The 16662-nt window shown below is 44.2% G+C and overlaps 1 protein-coding gene across 2 annotated transcripts in view; it reads left to right on the top strand.

Annotated features, from left to right (window-relative positions):
- Nucleotides 1-16662, top strand: part of macrod2 (mono-ADP ribosylhydrolase 2) — a 622428-nt gene that overhangs the window by 417782 nt on the left and 187984 nt on the right. For both annotated transcript variants that reach the window (XM_056292387.1, XM_056292386.1), the window contains exon 6: nt 3159-3280. In XM_056292387.1, the coding sequence (XP_056148362.1) occupies nt 3159-3280 (122 nt within the window). The remainder of the gene's footprint in view (nt 1-3158; nt 3281-16662) is intronic.

Genomic DNA, 16662 nt, shown 5'->3' with positions numbered 1-16662 from the left:
GATATAGTATGTGTTCTTATAGTTCAGATGTGTGTTTTTGTCTTTGTGTTGCACTGCTGTGGGCTGGGGCAAACAATATTTCGTGTCATTTCATGTACACAAGTGCATGAAATGAAATGACAAGTTAATTTTTCTGGTTTCTCCTGTGTTCAGAGTTGCTTTGCTATCAGCATATCCTCACCAAGCGTTGAACATTGATGAATTAAGAAAAATCTCCAGCAGCTTAATTTACGGAGTGTTACATCCCATTGCAAACAATGGTGGGATTTTCTCAGATTTAGAAATAGCTGTGTGTCCCCCCCGAGACCAAATTGGCTAGCCTGCTTTCCTCCCAGCCCTGACGGCCATGGATGCATTGCTTTTTCTTTGTTTAGCTTTACAGAAGCTGCTGCCAAAGTGTGTTTGGGAACTTTAAATTTACTCCCTGTCCTTCTGTTAATATGCTTCCTTCTTAACAAAGTGAGGCATGTCTCTCACCATGCCAGAACACTGCTGTATAAATATTTATTCGATGCTGGAAGTGTTGAGGATACGATTGGAGACATGGGTAGTGGCGGGATGAGAAGTGTCTGAATGTTCATGAATTCACCAGTAGTCTGATTTTTGGCGCTTACCCACACTGTAATTGGCATGTTGTCGTTATTCTAGCGCAGAACTTCATGAATTATGCAAGAAAAACAACTTTCCACGTGCCCCGCTATAACCATGTTGGGCTGTGCAATTTTCAGCCTGTTGTTGTGGAAAAAGACAGTAGTTCAGACAGCTCCAGTCTCATTACGGTCCGATGTCGGCTTAGCTGTAGATTCAACCGAGGGCCTTTATTTGAATATTTATTTTAAAGTAACGTTTCCGAACCCAGCATCTCCCCCCTTAAGCACTACTAGCCAAAACCCACTTGGTAATGGTATCCCCAATCCCCCGTAGTCCATTATCCTGACCTGTTAAGTGTCCAGATGCACAACCGAATTTAATCTGTTAATGATTTACGGTTAAACAGAGGAGTAATATGGTCCACATTTATTCTGGGGGAAGAAGAAGGCAGAGTGTTTTGTTTAAAAAATAAGCGGAGAGGCTAGTGTAAAGACACGCGACCGTTGAGAATTTGCACTTTTCCTGCATGATCCCTGAGCGGGCGGGGACTAAGAGTACATCTGTCACCATCTTACAATGCTGTGATAGCAACTATTCCCCAATCCTCTGTGAATAGTACACATGACCATTGAAATTCTTGTTAATGGTCACAGTAATTTGCATATGAAACCGATCATTTGTTTGGGTCATTATGTCACTGTATTCTTTATAAGGCTAGGGATGCCTGCAGTCACTGCATTGTTTATAAGGGTGGGGGTGCCTGCAGTTACTGTTGTTTATAAGGGTGGGGGTGCCTGCAGTCACTGTTGTTTATAAGGGTGGGGATACCCTCAGTCAGGCGAGACTGAAGAGGTCACTTGGATGAGTGATGAAATGTTTCTGTCAATAAACGTTGTGTCCAGATGAACTGATTCAACTTTCTGTGATGTCCTTACCTGGATTAGTGAGCATGCATAAAGACAATCTACGCTTTTATTCCCGATGGGCTTCTTTCTCCTTTACCTCCAGTCACATGGACCACTTCAGAGTTCTCCACACTCACACTTTATTGTGTTTAAATATGGTCAAAGAACCCGATGTGCTAAATTGTAAATGAATGAGTGTAAGTAGATAAAAACTATAGACTGAGGTGTGTCCGGGTAGCATAGCGGTCTATTCTGTTGCCTACCAACACGGGGATTGCCGGTTCGAATCCCCTTGTCACCTCCGGCTTGATCGGGCGTGCCTACAGACACGATTGGCCGTGTCTGCGGGTGGGAAGCCGGATGTGGGTATGTGTCCTGGTTGCTGCACTAGCGCCTCCTCTGGTCAGTCGGAGCGCCTCTTCGGGGGGGGGGGGGACTGGAGGTAATAGCGTGATCCTCCCTTGCGCTACGTCCCCCTGGTGAAACTCCTCACTATTAGGTGAAAAGAAGCAGCTGACGACTCCACATGTATGGGAGGAGACGTGGTAGTCTGCAGCCCTTCCCGGATCGGCAGAGTGGGTGGAGCAGTGACCGAGATGGCTCAGAAGAGTGGGGTAATTGGCCGGATACAATTGGGGAGAAAAAGGGAAAAGTATACAGACTGTAAATTCATTTAAATCTGCTAAACTAGATAAATACATTTTATTTTGATATGCAGGGAATTGTTAAATATGCACTTTTTTTTGTTTTTTGGAATTTCTTGGGAATTTCACTGCCATGGAAGTGTAGCTAAGCTCTGGTGATGTGATGACCATCAGTTAGACGACACATACACACTGTGTTAAACAGACTCAAGCAATTCCTGCAAACGCTAACCGCATTCACTGAAGCTCCTTCTTACAAGATGTGTTGACTTAGCCTGAGGTAATCCAGCTCCTGGAGTCCACCTTATTTTGGACTGTCCTGAAGTCGACCCGAAAGGGCCTATCTTCCTCTTTTGTCTGTCTGTCTCTTTTCAGTCTCGCTCTCCCTTTTGCCCTCTCTCCCTCTGTCTCCAAAAGGAACATCCTGTGAGATGTGAAGGCTCTGCAGACAGCGCTGACTTGCTTGTACATATCGTTGTTGACCCGTCCTGTCCAACACCGAGGACGGCGCGAAGAATCGGGCGGGTTTTAAAAAAATGATGTCTCTGTCAGATCACTACTTGGATGCTCTTATTTTCCTGTCATCGCCGCTATGATTCAATTAAGGGGCTGCATTCCTCTGTCTGGCAAGGCCGGACAAGGAGACCGGTGATTGACGGGATGAGACATTATTATGCGTTGGGAAGGAGAGCACTGGGAGATCTTTTGAATAGACGGCATAAAATAATCTTGTAATTGATTTTCTGTTCAGACATTAACTCGGAGAAACACATTCATTTTAGGCAGTAGGTTGGCTCATGCCATCCCTGATGACTCACTGTGAAGAAAAAAAAACACCATTGTGATTGTACTGGGTGATGATGTGCCAGACACTGAAGGAGCAGGGTTTTAAAAGCCTGCTTCTGTTTCACGTGTCTGGGACCGCTCGACTGAAGTACAGACGACCGCCAGCCACGTTGGTTTAGGTGATACAAACTGTTTGAAAGCCAACTTTGTGTGTGTTCTCCCTCTCTGACAGATGTGATTCACACCGTTGGACCAGTGGCCAGAGGTCTTGTGGGCTTGTCTGAGACGAAGGACCTCACTTCCTGCTACCAGAACTCCCTCATGCTGCTGAAGGAGCACGGCTTGAGCAGTGTGGTGAGTAATGTGCGGCACAATGGTTAAACCCTTTTCACCACCTGAGGAACGTAGCATCTCTGTCATTTGTAGTTAAGAGAAAGACAAAAGGGCGTCTGGGTAGCGTGGCGGTCTAGTCCGTTGCCTACCAACGCAGGGATCGCCAGTTCGAATCCCTTTGTTACCTCCGGCTTGATCGGGCGTCCCTACAGACACAATTGGCTGTGTCTGCGGGTGGGAAGCTGGATGTGAGTATGTGTCCTGGTCATTGCACTAGTGCCTTCTCTGGTTGGTTGGGGTGCCTTTTGGGGGGGAGGGGATAGTGTGATCCTCCCACGCGCTACATCCCCCTGGTGAAACTCTTCACTGTCAGGTGAAAAGAAGCAGCTGGCGACTCCGCATGTATCAGAGGAGGCATGTGGTAGTCTGCAGCCCTCCCCGGATCAGCAGAGGGGGCGGAGCGGCAACCGGGACGGCTCGGAAGAGTGGGGTAATTGGACGGGTACAACTGGGGAGAAAAACGGGGGCCCCAAAAAAAGAGACCAAAAAAAAGCAATAACGTGCCTCATTTTTATTTTATTTTTTTATCAAGTAAGCTTTCTGTGATCAGATGCTGCGTGTGAACATGTAACGCAGTTCAGAAAAACTGCAAGAAGGGGCTTTTGTCATCTAAGATACGCTTCTGAAAAGACTTAGTCTTCTTTTGAAACACAAAAAAAAACATGAGGACACAGCAAAAGAGTGATTTTTCATGTTTTATGCTTCTTCTTTTTTTTAATATATAGTCTACTTTGACTCATAATTGAATGAAAAGTTAGTCCGTTGTACCCGCCACCTCATTCTGAAGTCTGCAGTATTTTGTGTTGGCGTTGTGTTTGTTTTGTCATCGTTCGGTACACCACTTGTAGGGTGAAATGTGACCCATTTTGAGTTCTTCAAAGGCTGGTGACGTTGATTCATGATTTATAGTTTGTCCCCTAGTAGATCCGTTAATGTGGCACCAATTAAGGTGTTTTTATGCTATGGATGTGTAAATGGGACACTTTCCCCCCCCAAAAAAGGCTTTTTTTTTTAACTTTAAAGAACTGGAGGGTGCTGTGTTTAGTGGAGGATGCTAAATCCCAGGGGCTTGAGATGAGACAATGGCCGCAAACGTCACGGCTGGCAGCACATCATTCAAACACTCTAGCCTGTGGCGTGCACTGTCCTGTATATGTTCCAGCCTGGCCTGCATGATGTATGGATCTATTCTACCCGCTGCGGGTAAACCAATCAGTATCACACCGAACAGCCACGAATCAGATCCCCGCCAACAACCAGTAGCCCTGCAGCCTCATCAGAGGCCAGTCAATAAAAGTGCTCGCCAATGAGTGCCGGTCTCACTGTCGCTGGACGTGACAGTTTCCTGTTGGAGAGAGGATTCACCGTGAATGTGAGTGACGACCTGCGTGTAACAGTCAAACCGATCAGGACGGCGGCTGATGGAAGAGGTTAGAGTGAGTGTGTTCTATGAAGTCGCAGCCGGATTAAGAACGCCTGCCAGTCTGAAGGCTCCTCTAATTACAGTGGCGTCCACTAATGTTTGTCATGGATGAGCTAAAATGCTGACATGTCACCAGATCATATTTGCACAATAGTACAATTTACTTGGGTGTGTAAATTACTACTTAGAAATGGAAGCAGAAACATCAGAGATATTGATGCTCTGGCCTGGCCCAAGGGTGTCTGGGCAGAGGGACTGTCTGCGGATACGCATTGGACCTCTTAGACCTCTGCAGCCCTTTTACACCCCTGGATTTTTCCTCTTTCTCCTGCAAAGGATCCATTTCTTGTTTTTATGTTTGTTCTTTTTTTTTTGGAAGTATTTCAAAGATTTATGTAGCGTCGACCTTTGTCTTGGTTTGTTTGTCCAAGAATTCACATATATATAATAACTTTGTTAAAAGAAACACTCAACGGTAGGGCACGTGCTCAACAAATAAATAAAACCCAGTGAGTCAAGTAAATTCTTTATGAGACAGTACAAGCCTGTTTCATGCTATAAGCAATCATCAGCTGTCGGTAGAGCTACATGATAAAGAACATTTCAACTGCCTCGTCATGCACATCACGTGCACAAAGTCCAATGGGGAAGGGAGAGGTGCCTACATTCAAAAATTAAAAAACACGGAGTCACGTGATGTGGTTGACTAGAATTGCTGTGTGAGGAAGAGCTGTGTCCCGCCCTGCAAATAATTAGCTTTGAAAACTGACAAAGAGGCAATTTTCTTTGACTTATTGGGCAAAAAGTTGGCACTATAGTGCAACGATGCCAAACGCTACGAGAAATTCCGCGAATCCTTCAAGAACTGGCCCCGGCGGGGTGAATGCTAACGAAGCGGCTAACGCTACCCAAGCTAACCAGAGGGCATCGCCGCCTTGCAACACATCAAACACTGATGCACCCGTTGCTAGCGCCATCCCCGGTGTAGTGGCCAAAGAGTTTGCTAAACTCACTGCATTAATCTTTGAAAAGTCTGATGCCCACAACAAGAAGCTAGAGGCTATATGGGTGACAACAAGAGCTACAGATAGCAAACTGGCTGAAATTACCAACCGCATTTCTCAAGTCGAGAGCTGACTATGCTTCCTGGAGGATGCTAACGAAAGGCAGCAAGCTAATGCCACAGCCACAAAAGTGGAGGCCCTCCGACAAAAGCTGGACGACATTGAGAACCCCTTGAGAATGATTTACGTTTCACTGGATTTCCAGAGGGCAGCGAGGAAGGCGATGCCCTGTCATTCCTAGGCAAAATTTTGCCTGAGATTTTGAGCATCGACTTCCCAATGGGACTGGAAATTGACAGAGCACACAGGATTGGGGCATTACGCAAAAGCCCATTTCCTAATCAACCCTCACCAGCGAGACCCATCATCGTCAGGTTCCTGAGATTCCAGGATCGGAACCACATTGCAGAGGCTGCACGCAAGTTGGGTAATGTTATCTGGAAGGAGCACCGCATTATGGTCTTTGCCGACTACTCCAAGTTGGTTAATGAGAAGCGCATAAAGTTCAACGAGTGCAAGAAGATGCTCCATGAAAAACACGAGATTTTCTCTTGACTATCCAGCAGTACTCACCGTGAGATCAGCGCAGGATCCTCGCCGATTTGATGACCATAAAAAGGCCCTGGCCTATATTCACTCCCTTGGATAACCTGGGGTTCCTTTGCTTTGAGTTAACGGCGTTTTGCGCCTCACCGCTCCAGAAATGTGGACGCTTTTTAAATTACCTGCTTTTCATGGACATTGATTTTGCTTTTCAGTACAGAGAAACCACGGTGAGGTCAGTAAAACCTTTATTGAACGACGTAATAACGCTACTGATTCCCATTATGTAATGTTAGATTTTGGAGGTGAAGTAGTAAGTTTTATCTATACAAATCTATCTTTATCTATACAGAGTAAGTATACAGAGTATGTTGGTCCTACTACTGGCATCTTGGGTTAACAGTTTATTTTATTCATTTATTTTTTTAGCATAGACTAGTTCGGTCTAATACGTAAATAATTGCCAAAGTTAAAAATGTCACGCTCTTTGTTACTAATGGTATGGTCAGGCTTGTGTGAGACAGAGAGGCGGATGTATTATCCGCACTCCTGGATGTCGGACACGAGCGCAGAGACGGGGTGGGTGGGTGGGGAGGGCACTTTACCGCAGCTTCAAGTTAGAGAGTCATGGACCAAACTGACTGTAGTTCAGGTGTCTGGCTTTGCAGACACATTTTCGTAGCTTTTATTATATGTATGTTTAGAGTTTCTTTGTTTTTTGTCTCTTACTTTTTTGTGATGTCATGCATAAATAGGTCAATATGGAAGTTACAGCAAAACTTGTATAACACTTACTTTACATTATCTCAATCAGTATTAAAAACGGTTTGAAGTTTATGAGCTGGAACATCAGAGGCCTCAATAACAGAATTAAAAAGAAGAAAGTATTAACTTTCATTAAATCAAAGAAATGTGACATAGTGTTTATGCAGGAGACCCATTTACTAGCACAAGAATCCCAGAAGCTTTGTACTGACTGGGTGGGCTTTGTGGAGGCTGCTTGTGGCAGTAGCAAGAGCAGAGGGGTAGCAACATTAATTAATAAGCAAGTACAATTCAAATGCATAAGAGTGCAGATGAGGCGGGGAGAATTCTATTGATGCTTTGTGAGATCCGGGGTAATAGTATCATACTAGCAAATGTGTATGTTCCAAATATAGACGATCCTGCATTTTTTGGACTACTGGAGTAGAAACTAAACGATATGGGAGACTATCCAATTATTATGGGTGGAGATTTTAATGATGTAATGGACCCAATACTAGATTGCAGCTCTCCATCAGCCCGCACCTTCAGAGCGCATGTGGTGCTCAAAGATATGTCCAAGGCATCTGGTTTGATAGACGTTTGGCGACTACAAAACCCATCATCAAGGAATTATACATTCTTCTCTCCGTCCCATAACTCATTCTCTAGGATAGATTTCTTTTTGGTATCTCAGTCGCTAATACCCGCTATAGTATCAAGCAACATTTGTAATACAATTCTCAGACCATAGTCCAATATTTCTTCATGTACTGTCCTTTAATATGCCAGTTAAATCAACTAGATGGAGATTAAACTCCAGCCTTTTATTAGATGAGACCTTTAAAGATCACAAATCAATCTTTACATAGAAGCCAATTTACCAACAGCTCCATCAGCAGGAGTAGCCTGGGAGGCTCTGAAAGCCTTTTTGAGAGGTCACATAATTCAACAGTTTTAATATAAGAAGAAGCAAAGTTATGCAAAACTTAAGGAGCTTGAAAAACAGATCAGAACTGCAGTCAAACGTTAAAAAACACGTCCCCAGAAAATCTTACCATCTTGGCTAGACTGAGGTATGAGTTTAATTCAATTATGACTCAGAGGGCAGAATTCTCTCTCTTTCGGGCCAGACAAATATTTTGAGGAGGGCGATAAGGCTGGTAGACTACTCGCCAGATACATTAAACAGAAAGAAGCAATGAGCACTATTCCAGCCATTAGGGAAGATGGGCATCTTCTGTCTGATCCCAAGGAGATAAATGTGGCTTTTAGAGATTTTTATGTAAAACTTTACACCTCTGAGTCAGAGGTGGACAAAAATGACATTACTTCATTTCTGTCAACCCTCAATCTTCCATTGTTGTCAGAGGACCAGCTTGAACATCTTGATTCACCCATTACTATTGAAGCGATAATTGACGTTATCAAGCACCTACCCTCAAGTAAAGCACCAGGTTTAGATGGCTACACGGCTGAGTTCTTAAAGCTTACGCTGAGGAACTAGCACCATTGCTCCTAGACACCTATAATGAAGCTCTAGAAAAGGGAAAACTTCCTCCCTCTCTATCAGAGGCCATTATTACCCTTATTCCGAAAGAAGGGAAGGACCCTTTAGATTGTAAAAATTTCAGACCCATTAGTTTGACCTCCTCTGACAGTAAGATACTATCTAAAATGTTAGCTAATCGGCTGGACAGGGTTATAACCTCTTTGATCCATTCTGACCAGGTCGGTTTCATACGCCCCCACTCCTCAGCAGACAACATTAGGAGATTTATAGATATTATGTGGGCTACTCAGGATAACACCTCTCCTATGGCTGCCATCTCAGTGGATGCCGAAAAGGCATTTGACAGGGTAGAGTGGCAATATCTGGTCTCCACCCTGGAATGTTTTGGTTTCAGCAAGAAGTTCATAGATTGGATTAGTCTCATATACACCCATCCCAAGGCATCTGTGCTCACCAACGGCATACTCCCCCTCATTCGAACTCGGAAGAGGCACCAGGCAGGGGGACCCTCTGCTGTTTGCCATAGCACTAGAACCATTAGCAGTGGCTATCCGTAAAGAACCTACATTTCCAGGCATTCAAATTGGGGACAAATGTCATAAACTGATGTTGTACGCAGATGACATTCTTTTGTTTATGTCCGATCCTGAACGCTCTCTTTCCTTCCTATTTAAAATTATTGACAAGTTCTCGTCCATTTCAGGTTATAAAGTGAGCTGGACAAAGTCTGACGCTCTCCCTCTTACGCCATATAGCCCCAAAAACCTCTTCCAATCAGGAACTTTTGCTTGGCCTAAAAAAGGCATCAATTACCTTGGAATAATGCCCCCCCCTACTGTCTGACTTGATTAAAATAAACATTGACCCCCTATTGGACAAACTGCGGGCTGATATAGAGCATTGGTCTCCATTGTATCTCTCTATGTGGGGCAAGGCAAACATCCTTAAAATGAATTGTGCTCCGAAATTCAACTACCTACTGCAGGCTCTCCCAATCCGAATCCCACTACACTACTTTAAACAATTTGATCAATTTTGTAATAAATTGTTATGGAACAGTAAACGCCCAAGAATGAGCCTGCGAAAACTGCAGAGGCCAGTGGACAGAGGAGGCCTTGCAGTGCCTAACCTGTTATTTTACCATTACGCTTTCACTCTTAGGCATATGGCACAGTGGTCCTTGCCCCCGGAGAGAGCTCCCCCGTGGCTCCATCTTGAGAGCACCATTTGCACTCCTCTTACGCCCATGAACTATATCACAGCCAAACTAGCCCCACAGTATCGGTCACATCCTATTTTGTCCCATATTCAGTGGGTTTGGAAGAGAATAGCTCAGATCCTTAAATTTGATCCTTTTCTTCATCGGTCCGCCGGGATCTGGCTAAATCCCAAGCTTTGTATAGATAAATCACCCTTCCTCTGGAAGTAATGGTTTCAGAAAGGTATCACAGTCCTAGGTGACCTGTATCAGGGAGAAACATTAAAATCCTTTGAGGCACTTAGGCAGGAATTCGACTTACCACACACTCAATTTTGGAAGTATTTGCAGTTAAGACACCTGCTGGTACAAATTTTCGGCTCGCCGTCAATAGCCCCATCTAGTGGTGACACTAGAAAGAGTCCTTAAGATCTTTGGATGTGGTCATGAGGCTTCTGTCTACTACTCTATGATCCTTACAGCCTCCGATTCCAATATACTGACCCTAAAATTGACATGGGAAACTGATTTAAAGGTTTCATTTTCAGAGACACAATGGGGAAGAATACTTAGGAATGGGAAAAAAATGTCAAGGGAACTGCGAACAAGGCTGATCCAATTCAAAATTATAAACAGAGTCTACTGGATGTCATCTAGGCTGTGTAGAGTGGGTTTGGTGGACAGCTCAGAGTGCTGGAGGTGTCTTGACAAAGATGGTACTTTAGTACACATGCTTTGGAGTTGCCCAAAAATACAGGAGTTCTGGTCTGCTATACATATCGATTTAAGAAAAATTACCAGCTTAGACATCCCTTTCTCTTCCAGTCCGTTTATTTTGGGTGACCCCTCTGCATTAAGTGATTTGACTCCGCCGCTTGCTGACTGGATCCAGACTGCCCTTATGTTAGGACAGAAACTCGTGGTCAAAGAATGGAAAGCCTCCTCTGCACCAGCACCATCTTTGTGGTACACTTCTCTTGGTCAGTTGGCTGCCCAGAACAGTTATCATATAGGCTGCTTGATAAGGTGGAGGAATATAACTTGAAATGGGGGCAGTACCATTCTTATATATATTGAGCGTTTAATGGCGTTTCCAGCTCATAAAAATAACAGTAACATATCACATGTAATGAGAAATACGTAACTGAGATACATTTGGTTAGAATACCTGTTGACAAGCAATGCTGTAAACTTTCTAGCACTCCACGCATCACAGTCATGTTTTTTCTTCTTTTTTTTTGTTTTTTCCTCTTGTTTTTTTTCTCTCCTTATTTCAGGATGTCTCTCCTATCTTTTATTTATTTTTGGTCTGGTTGTGTTTGTTTCGTTTCTGTCGCATTCTGATTTAATGTCCATGTTATTTGTAATTCAAATACTCGTGTGTATATGTTTTGTTGTTTTGAAAAAAATAAAAAACTGTTAATCGTAGAAAAAAAAAATCTACAAGTTAGAGACCTATATTAGAGACAAGCCGTGTGGGAAACTTGCCCCTTTAGAGGGTCTACAGACTCATGAGCCTTACAGAAAGTAAAGTTCTTAATGCAAAGGTTAAATGGGAAATGGACATTGATTATACTTTCGAGGACTCTGAATGGAAACTGATTTGTGATAGCTTTCAATCAGTTCCCTATAACAGTCGACATAAACTCATACAGTTTAACCTTACATACAGGGTTTACTGGACACCTCAACGTCTCCATAGAATAAGTAGCAGCTACTCTGAAGATTGTCCTCGATGTAAGACTGAAACAGGGACTCTTTTTCATATGTTCTGGACATGCAGGTGTCTGGCGCAATACTGGAGATCCATCTTGGACGTCATAAAAAGAATTGGAATTGTGGAGGGGGGGGTGGGTCCCAACCAACCCGAGACTGACACTACTGGGGGACATCGCAGTTTATCAGACTAGCCCTAATTGCAGCTAATAAATGTATAGCCATTCACTGGAGAAGTGAGGACGCCCCCCCAGTGTATCTTTGTGGCTTAAAGAGCTTTCATCATACTTGGCGTCAGAAAAGATTATGTTTAATCTAAAGAAAAAACATTGATAATTGCTGGGGAGGCTTTGTAACCTTTTTACAAAATAGAACTTCTCTTAATTATGATGTCCACGGTCAGACTTGAAGCTACACTGCGGTCTGGCTTGGGTTGTTGGAGGCAGGGGGCGCTGCTGTTCTCTGGGGCCAGGTTTTTGGGGGCATCTGTGGGGATGGGACTGGGTTCGTCCCCGTGTTGGGCTTTGTGGGGTGGTCGTGCTCTCTGCCTCTTTTTTTCCAGGTGGTCCTAGGCGTTGGCTGGCCCTGCTGGGTGCCTAGGGCTTTTGTTTAGTTCTGTAAACTACTCGTAAGTTTGGCTAAGCCACGAAATGGCCAAGTACACTAGAAACATTATGTAAGATAGGCTTCAGCATTCCCGCGACCCTGAGAGCAGATAAGCGGTTTGGATAATGGATGGATAATATTCTGCATGCATTAGCCTGTTAGTATGTCCATCTCTTGTACTGCCAAATTTTCGTTTTTTTCCCCCAATTTTTTTTTTATTATGGACATTTTGGAGGAGGGAGTGAGGAATTGATGTTTGATGCTGTTTACATTGATTGTATTGTATCTTTTTTTTTTGTATTGTATCTTTTTTGTAGGGGGGAAAAGGAAAATCTCAATAAATATATTGTTTAAAAATGAAAAAACACGCGATCGCTAACGGTCCAGTTGGGGGGGGGGTATTTGTCTGTTGTCATGATCTATTTATAATTACAAAATAGGTGCTTATATCTATGTGTGCAACTGCTGGCCAATTCATTCCTGTTATTCAATGTGGACATTTCTGGTTTGCAGATGATAAAATATTGTTCAGTCAGACATAGGTTGCACATTTTACTACTGGTTGAATATGCTTAAAGGTGTTACATTCTTTGCACAGTTGTTTCTAAAGCTACACACGTCTGCATTAAACCGCTTTTTGAATGTCCCTCTGTTAGACCGACGTTTGTCTCTGTTTTGCCGTTGTCATCTCTCGTCACCGTAGCTTGGTAGATAACTCCCTTCGTCTGGCATTTTCTTATGAGGGGGCACGAGTCATTCACACGGCAGTTGCAGTTGGGGCAGTCCGATTGTGTTGAAGGTGTCATTGATTTGTTCATGATTTGTGTGTTGTGGGACGATATTATTTGAATTGGCCAGCAGTTGCAGACATAGATATACTAAGCACCTATTTTGTAATTATAAATAAATCATTAGACAAATACCAACCCAACCGCCCCTCACTGGACCGTTAGCGATCGCATGTTTTTGAGTTTTTGAATGTTGCACCTCTTCCTTCCCCACTGGACGCTGTGCATGTGATATGCATGTCAAGGCAGTTGATATGTTCTTTACCATGTAACTTTATTGACAGCTGAGGATTGGTTACGGCATGAAACAGGCTTGTACTGTCTCATAAAGAATTTACTTGAATCACTGGAAATATATATATGTGTGTGTGTGTGTGTGTAAGAAACAGGGTGTGTGTTTTCACTGGGAGCCAGCTCGTTCCTGTCTAATGTAAGTATTTGTACAGCTGCTATGTGTTGAGCAAGCCTTCAGTGAAAACAGCCGTGTTCTGTGATTGATTGGCCGTGTATGATGAGCCCAGTCATGACATTATCTTAGCCATCCATTTTGCGTACTTCTGCTGCAAGGAAAACAGATAGCCCTTTTGCATAATGAAAAGGAAAACGATAGTTTCAGTCCTACACAATAAGTACATAGTCTTGGACATTGGGGGGGCTGGGATGCTCAAAATTCGAGGTCTTAGTCGCTACGGTCTTAACACTTTGTCAGGAGACAGTCTTCTAGCCTCTTGTTGCAGTACACACAGAGTCCAGGTTTTAGGATAGCTGTTCAGCACCAAGCTTATTTGAACTTGTTTGAAAAAGGCTACACGGTGAGCTTCGCAGTATGAGAGAAACCATAGAGGGAGAGCCCCCCCGTAGACGGGCATCCTGCCAAGTGGGTCTTCACTGAGCAAGCAGAAGAAGGGGTTGGGGGTGGGGGGGCTTTGAGGAATGCTGGATGGCTGGCTCCCTAATGGGGATTCCAGGGCATTACAAAAGGATAAGAGTCAAAACAAAACGTAACACAAAATAAATTTGAGCTTGAAAGATTTAAACGAAGTCAGGCTCAGTGGATAATCCGTGCGTCTTGCAGGCCAAAGCCAAGATTTAGGCTGCGAAACTGCATAGGCACTACAGGCACCACACCGACGCTTTGTCCCAGTGGCGGTTCTAGCTTGTGCGGTGCCCTGGGCGAACCCCCCTTTCTGCAACCCCCCCCCCCCCGCCAACAAAAATAGTTCCCCCCCCCAGCAAAAAAACAAAACAAAACACTGTTCTGCACTAACTGTAATTTTTATTCAGACAACACAAATAGATAATCATAACATTTAAACTATATAAATGTAAAAATATAAGATTCAAATATAAAAAAGAGGTAATAAAGACAAAGAAACAAATTGTAGCATATAAATAGCAATAAAAAAGACAATCGAATTACATTATTACCCTATGGCTAACAAAAATCCTATATCATGCACAAATTCTATATCATACAAATACACAGATAGAATAAAACGCTTATAAAGAAGAGAACCTGATTATTACACTATTGCATTGCAAACAAGAAAGTGCCTGCAGGTACAGTGTGATTGACACATTCCTCAGCAATTTCTGGCCCTGACAGAACGCGTTGCCTAGCGAGCCTGAAGTTACTGCTATTGATTAATCCGTGATTTTGGTCATGAATAGTTGACCCATATTTCGTCGCCCTTGCACATTGCCTAGTTAGTCTATGTGGACGTGCCAGCAGTGGTCACAAAACCATCTATCCATTATCCAAGCCACTTATCTTGCTCTCAGGATCGCAGGGATGTTGGAGCCTATCCCAACAGTCATTGGGCAGCAGGTGGGGAGACACTCTGGACAGGCCGCCAGGCCATCACAGGACCCACATACACACACACCCCTAGGGACAATTTAGTACAGCTGATTCACCGGACCTACATCTCTTTGGACAGTGGGAGGAAACCGGAGCCCCCGGAGAAAACCCACGCAGACGAGGGGAGAACATGCAAACTCCCCATAGAGGACGACCCGGGATGATCCCCAAGGTTGGACTAGCTTGAGGCTCGAACCCAGGACCTTCTTGCTGTGAGGCGACTGCACTAACCACTGCACCACCATGCCACCCTTGACACCATGACCACCTTAATTGGGCCGGTCCCTTTGGTTGACTGGTTAGCGCAGTCGCCCATGGTGCGGGGAACCCAGGTTCGATTCCCGCCTGCTTCCTGAATTTGTGCTACATTTGGTGGCAGCGGCGGGATGCACTCAGGGGTTACAAAACCAACAGCACAAATGTCCCCATTCCGATTTTAGTTTTTTTGCGGGCACCCTGTGCCGCTGCCAGCAAGATGCCACCCAGGGCAGCTGCCCATGGCACCCATACCTAAATCTGCTACTGTTTTGTCCCCAAAACCTGTCTAGACAGGGACTCGAAAGGGAGGGCCAATTAATTTCAGCCCTTTATCCTATAACGTAGGACAGCTCAGTTATTCCCAAGGAGGCAGAAATCAGATGCAAGAGTTTCTCCTGCCCCAAAGTGATGGGACGTCGATGCGCAGCCCTTAAATAAAAAAAAAAAAGAGCTGGAAAGATACTAATGAGAACCCATGATAAAAGGCATTGATTTTCCAAGCGGAATTGGATGAAATTGTTAAAAAATAAAATTTATCGAGGAGTAGCAGCTAAAATATCATTTGACACAGCCCAAAAGGTGTATCTTCTATTCATGGGTGAGCGTTAAGGTGCATCTGTTAACGGTAGTAGATAGGAAGATTTGTTTATGTTCACAAAACTTCACCAATTGATCCCAGACCATAGGGACACATAAGTAAATACTTTATCAGAACGATGTTCTGCGTCCACATTACCTGGTGTGTTTAAAATCGATTGTGTACTCATTCAGAGCAACTTTAACCTTTTTTGTTGGTGATTAAATGAATCTCCGTGTTACCTCCAGCTTGGTCACAATTGGCTGTGTCTGTGGGTGGGAAGCCGGATGTGGGTATGTGTCCTGGTCACTGCACTCCCTAGTGCCTCCTCTGGTTGGAGCCCCTGAGTGGTCACGTCATAGTTTTTATTCTAGTTCGTGCGTTCATTGTATGAAATGATGTGACCACTCAGGGGCCCCGTAGTATTGGCCCATAGAGAGCGCTGTATGAAGCGGCTGCAAGTGTGGATACTCACTGAGGAATGGCTTTCAGATGAAAAATGACGATCGACGTGAGCCAGGAAACCTGCTGTTCAACCCCCGCGCTGCAGTTGAACGCTACTGTATGTGGAACAGCCCAGGCGTTAACGCCCACACTCTGTCTACGTCGCCGGCCGCGTTTCAGACGGTTAGATGGGAGTTCCTTCACTAATCCAGCACTGCAGACGTCTGAACCTCATGGAAGGCTTTCATGTGTTATTTATGCTACTGTATATGTATATGTGTTTCACATACCACTTAAGTGTCTTATAGTTTTGTTGCATTGTATGTTTGATTGTCTTGAATGAATATGAATTGGGGTCAACTGTCCAAAGTAACGGGGAGTGCAGAAGAGAGTGCGGGCAGGGTGGAGTGGGTGGAGAAGAGTGTCAGTAGTGATTTGCGACAGAGGGGAAGGTTTACAAGATGGTTGTGAGACCAGCTATGTTATATGGTTTGGACACAGTGTCACCGATGAAAAGACAGGAGGCGGAGCTGGAGGTGGCAGAGTTGAAGATGATGAGATTTTCATTTGGGAGTGATGAAGACGGACAGGATTAGGAACGAGTATAT

Source organism: Lampris incognitus, chromosome 13 (assembly GCF_029633865.1).
Source record: "Lampris incognitus isolate fLamInc1 chromosome 13, fLamInc1.hap2, whole genome shotgun sequence".
Classification (NCBI taxonomy): Eukaryota; Metazoa; Chordata; class Actinopteri; order Lampriformes; family Lampridae; genus Lampris; species Lampris incognitus.
This window is presented reverse-complemented; position numbering and strand designations above follow the sequence as displayed.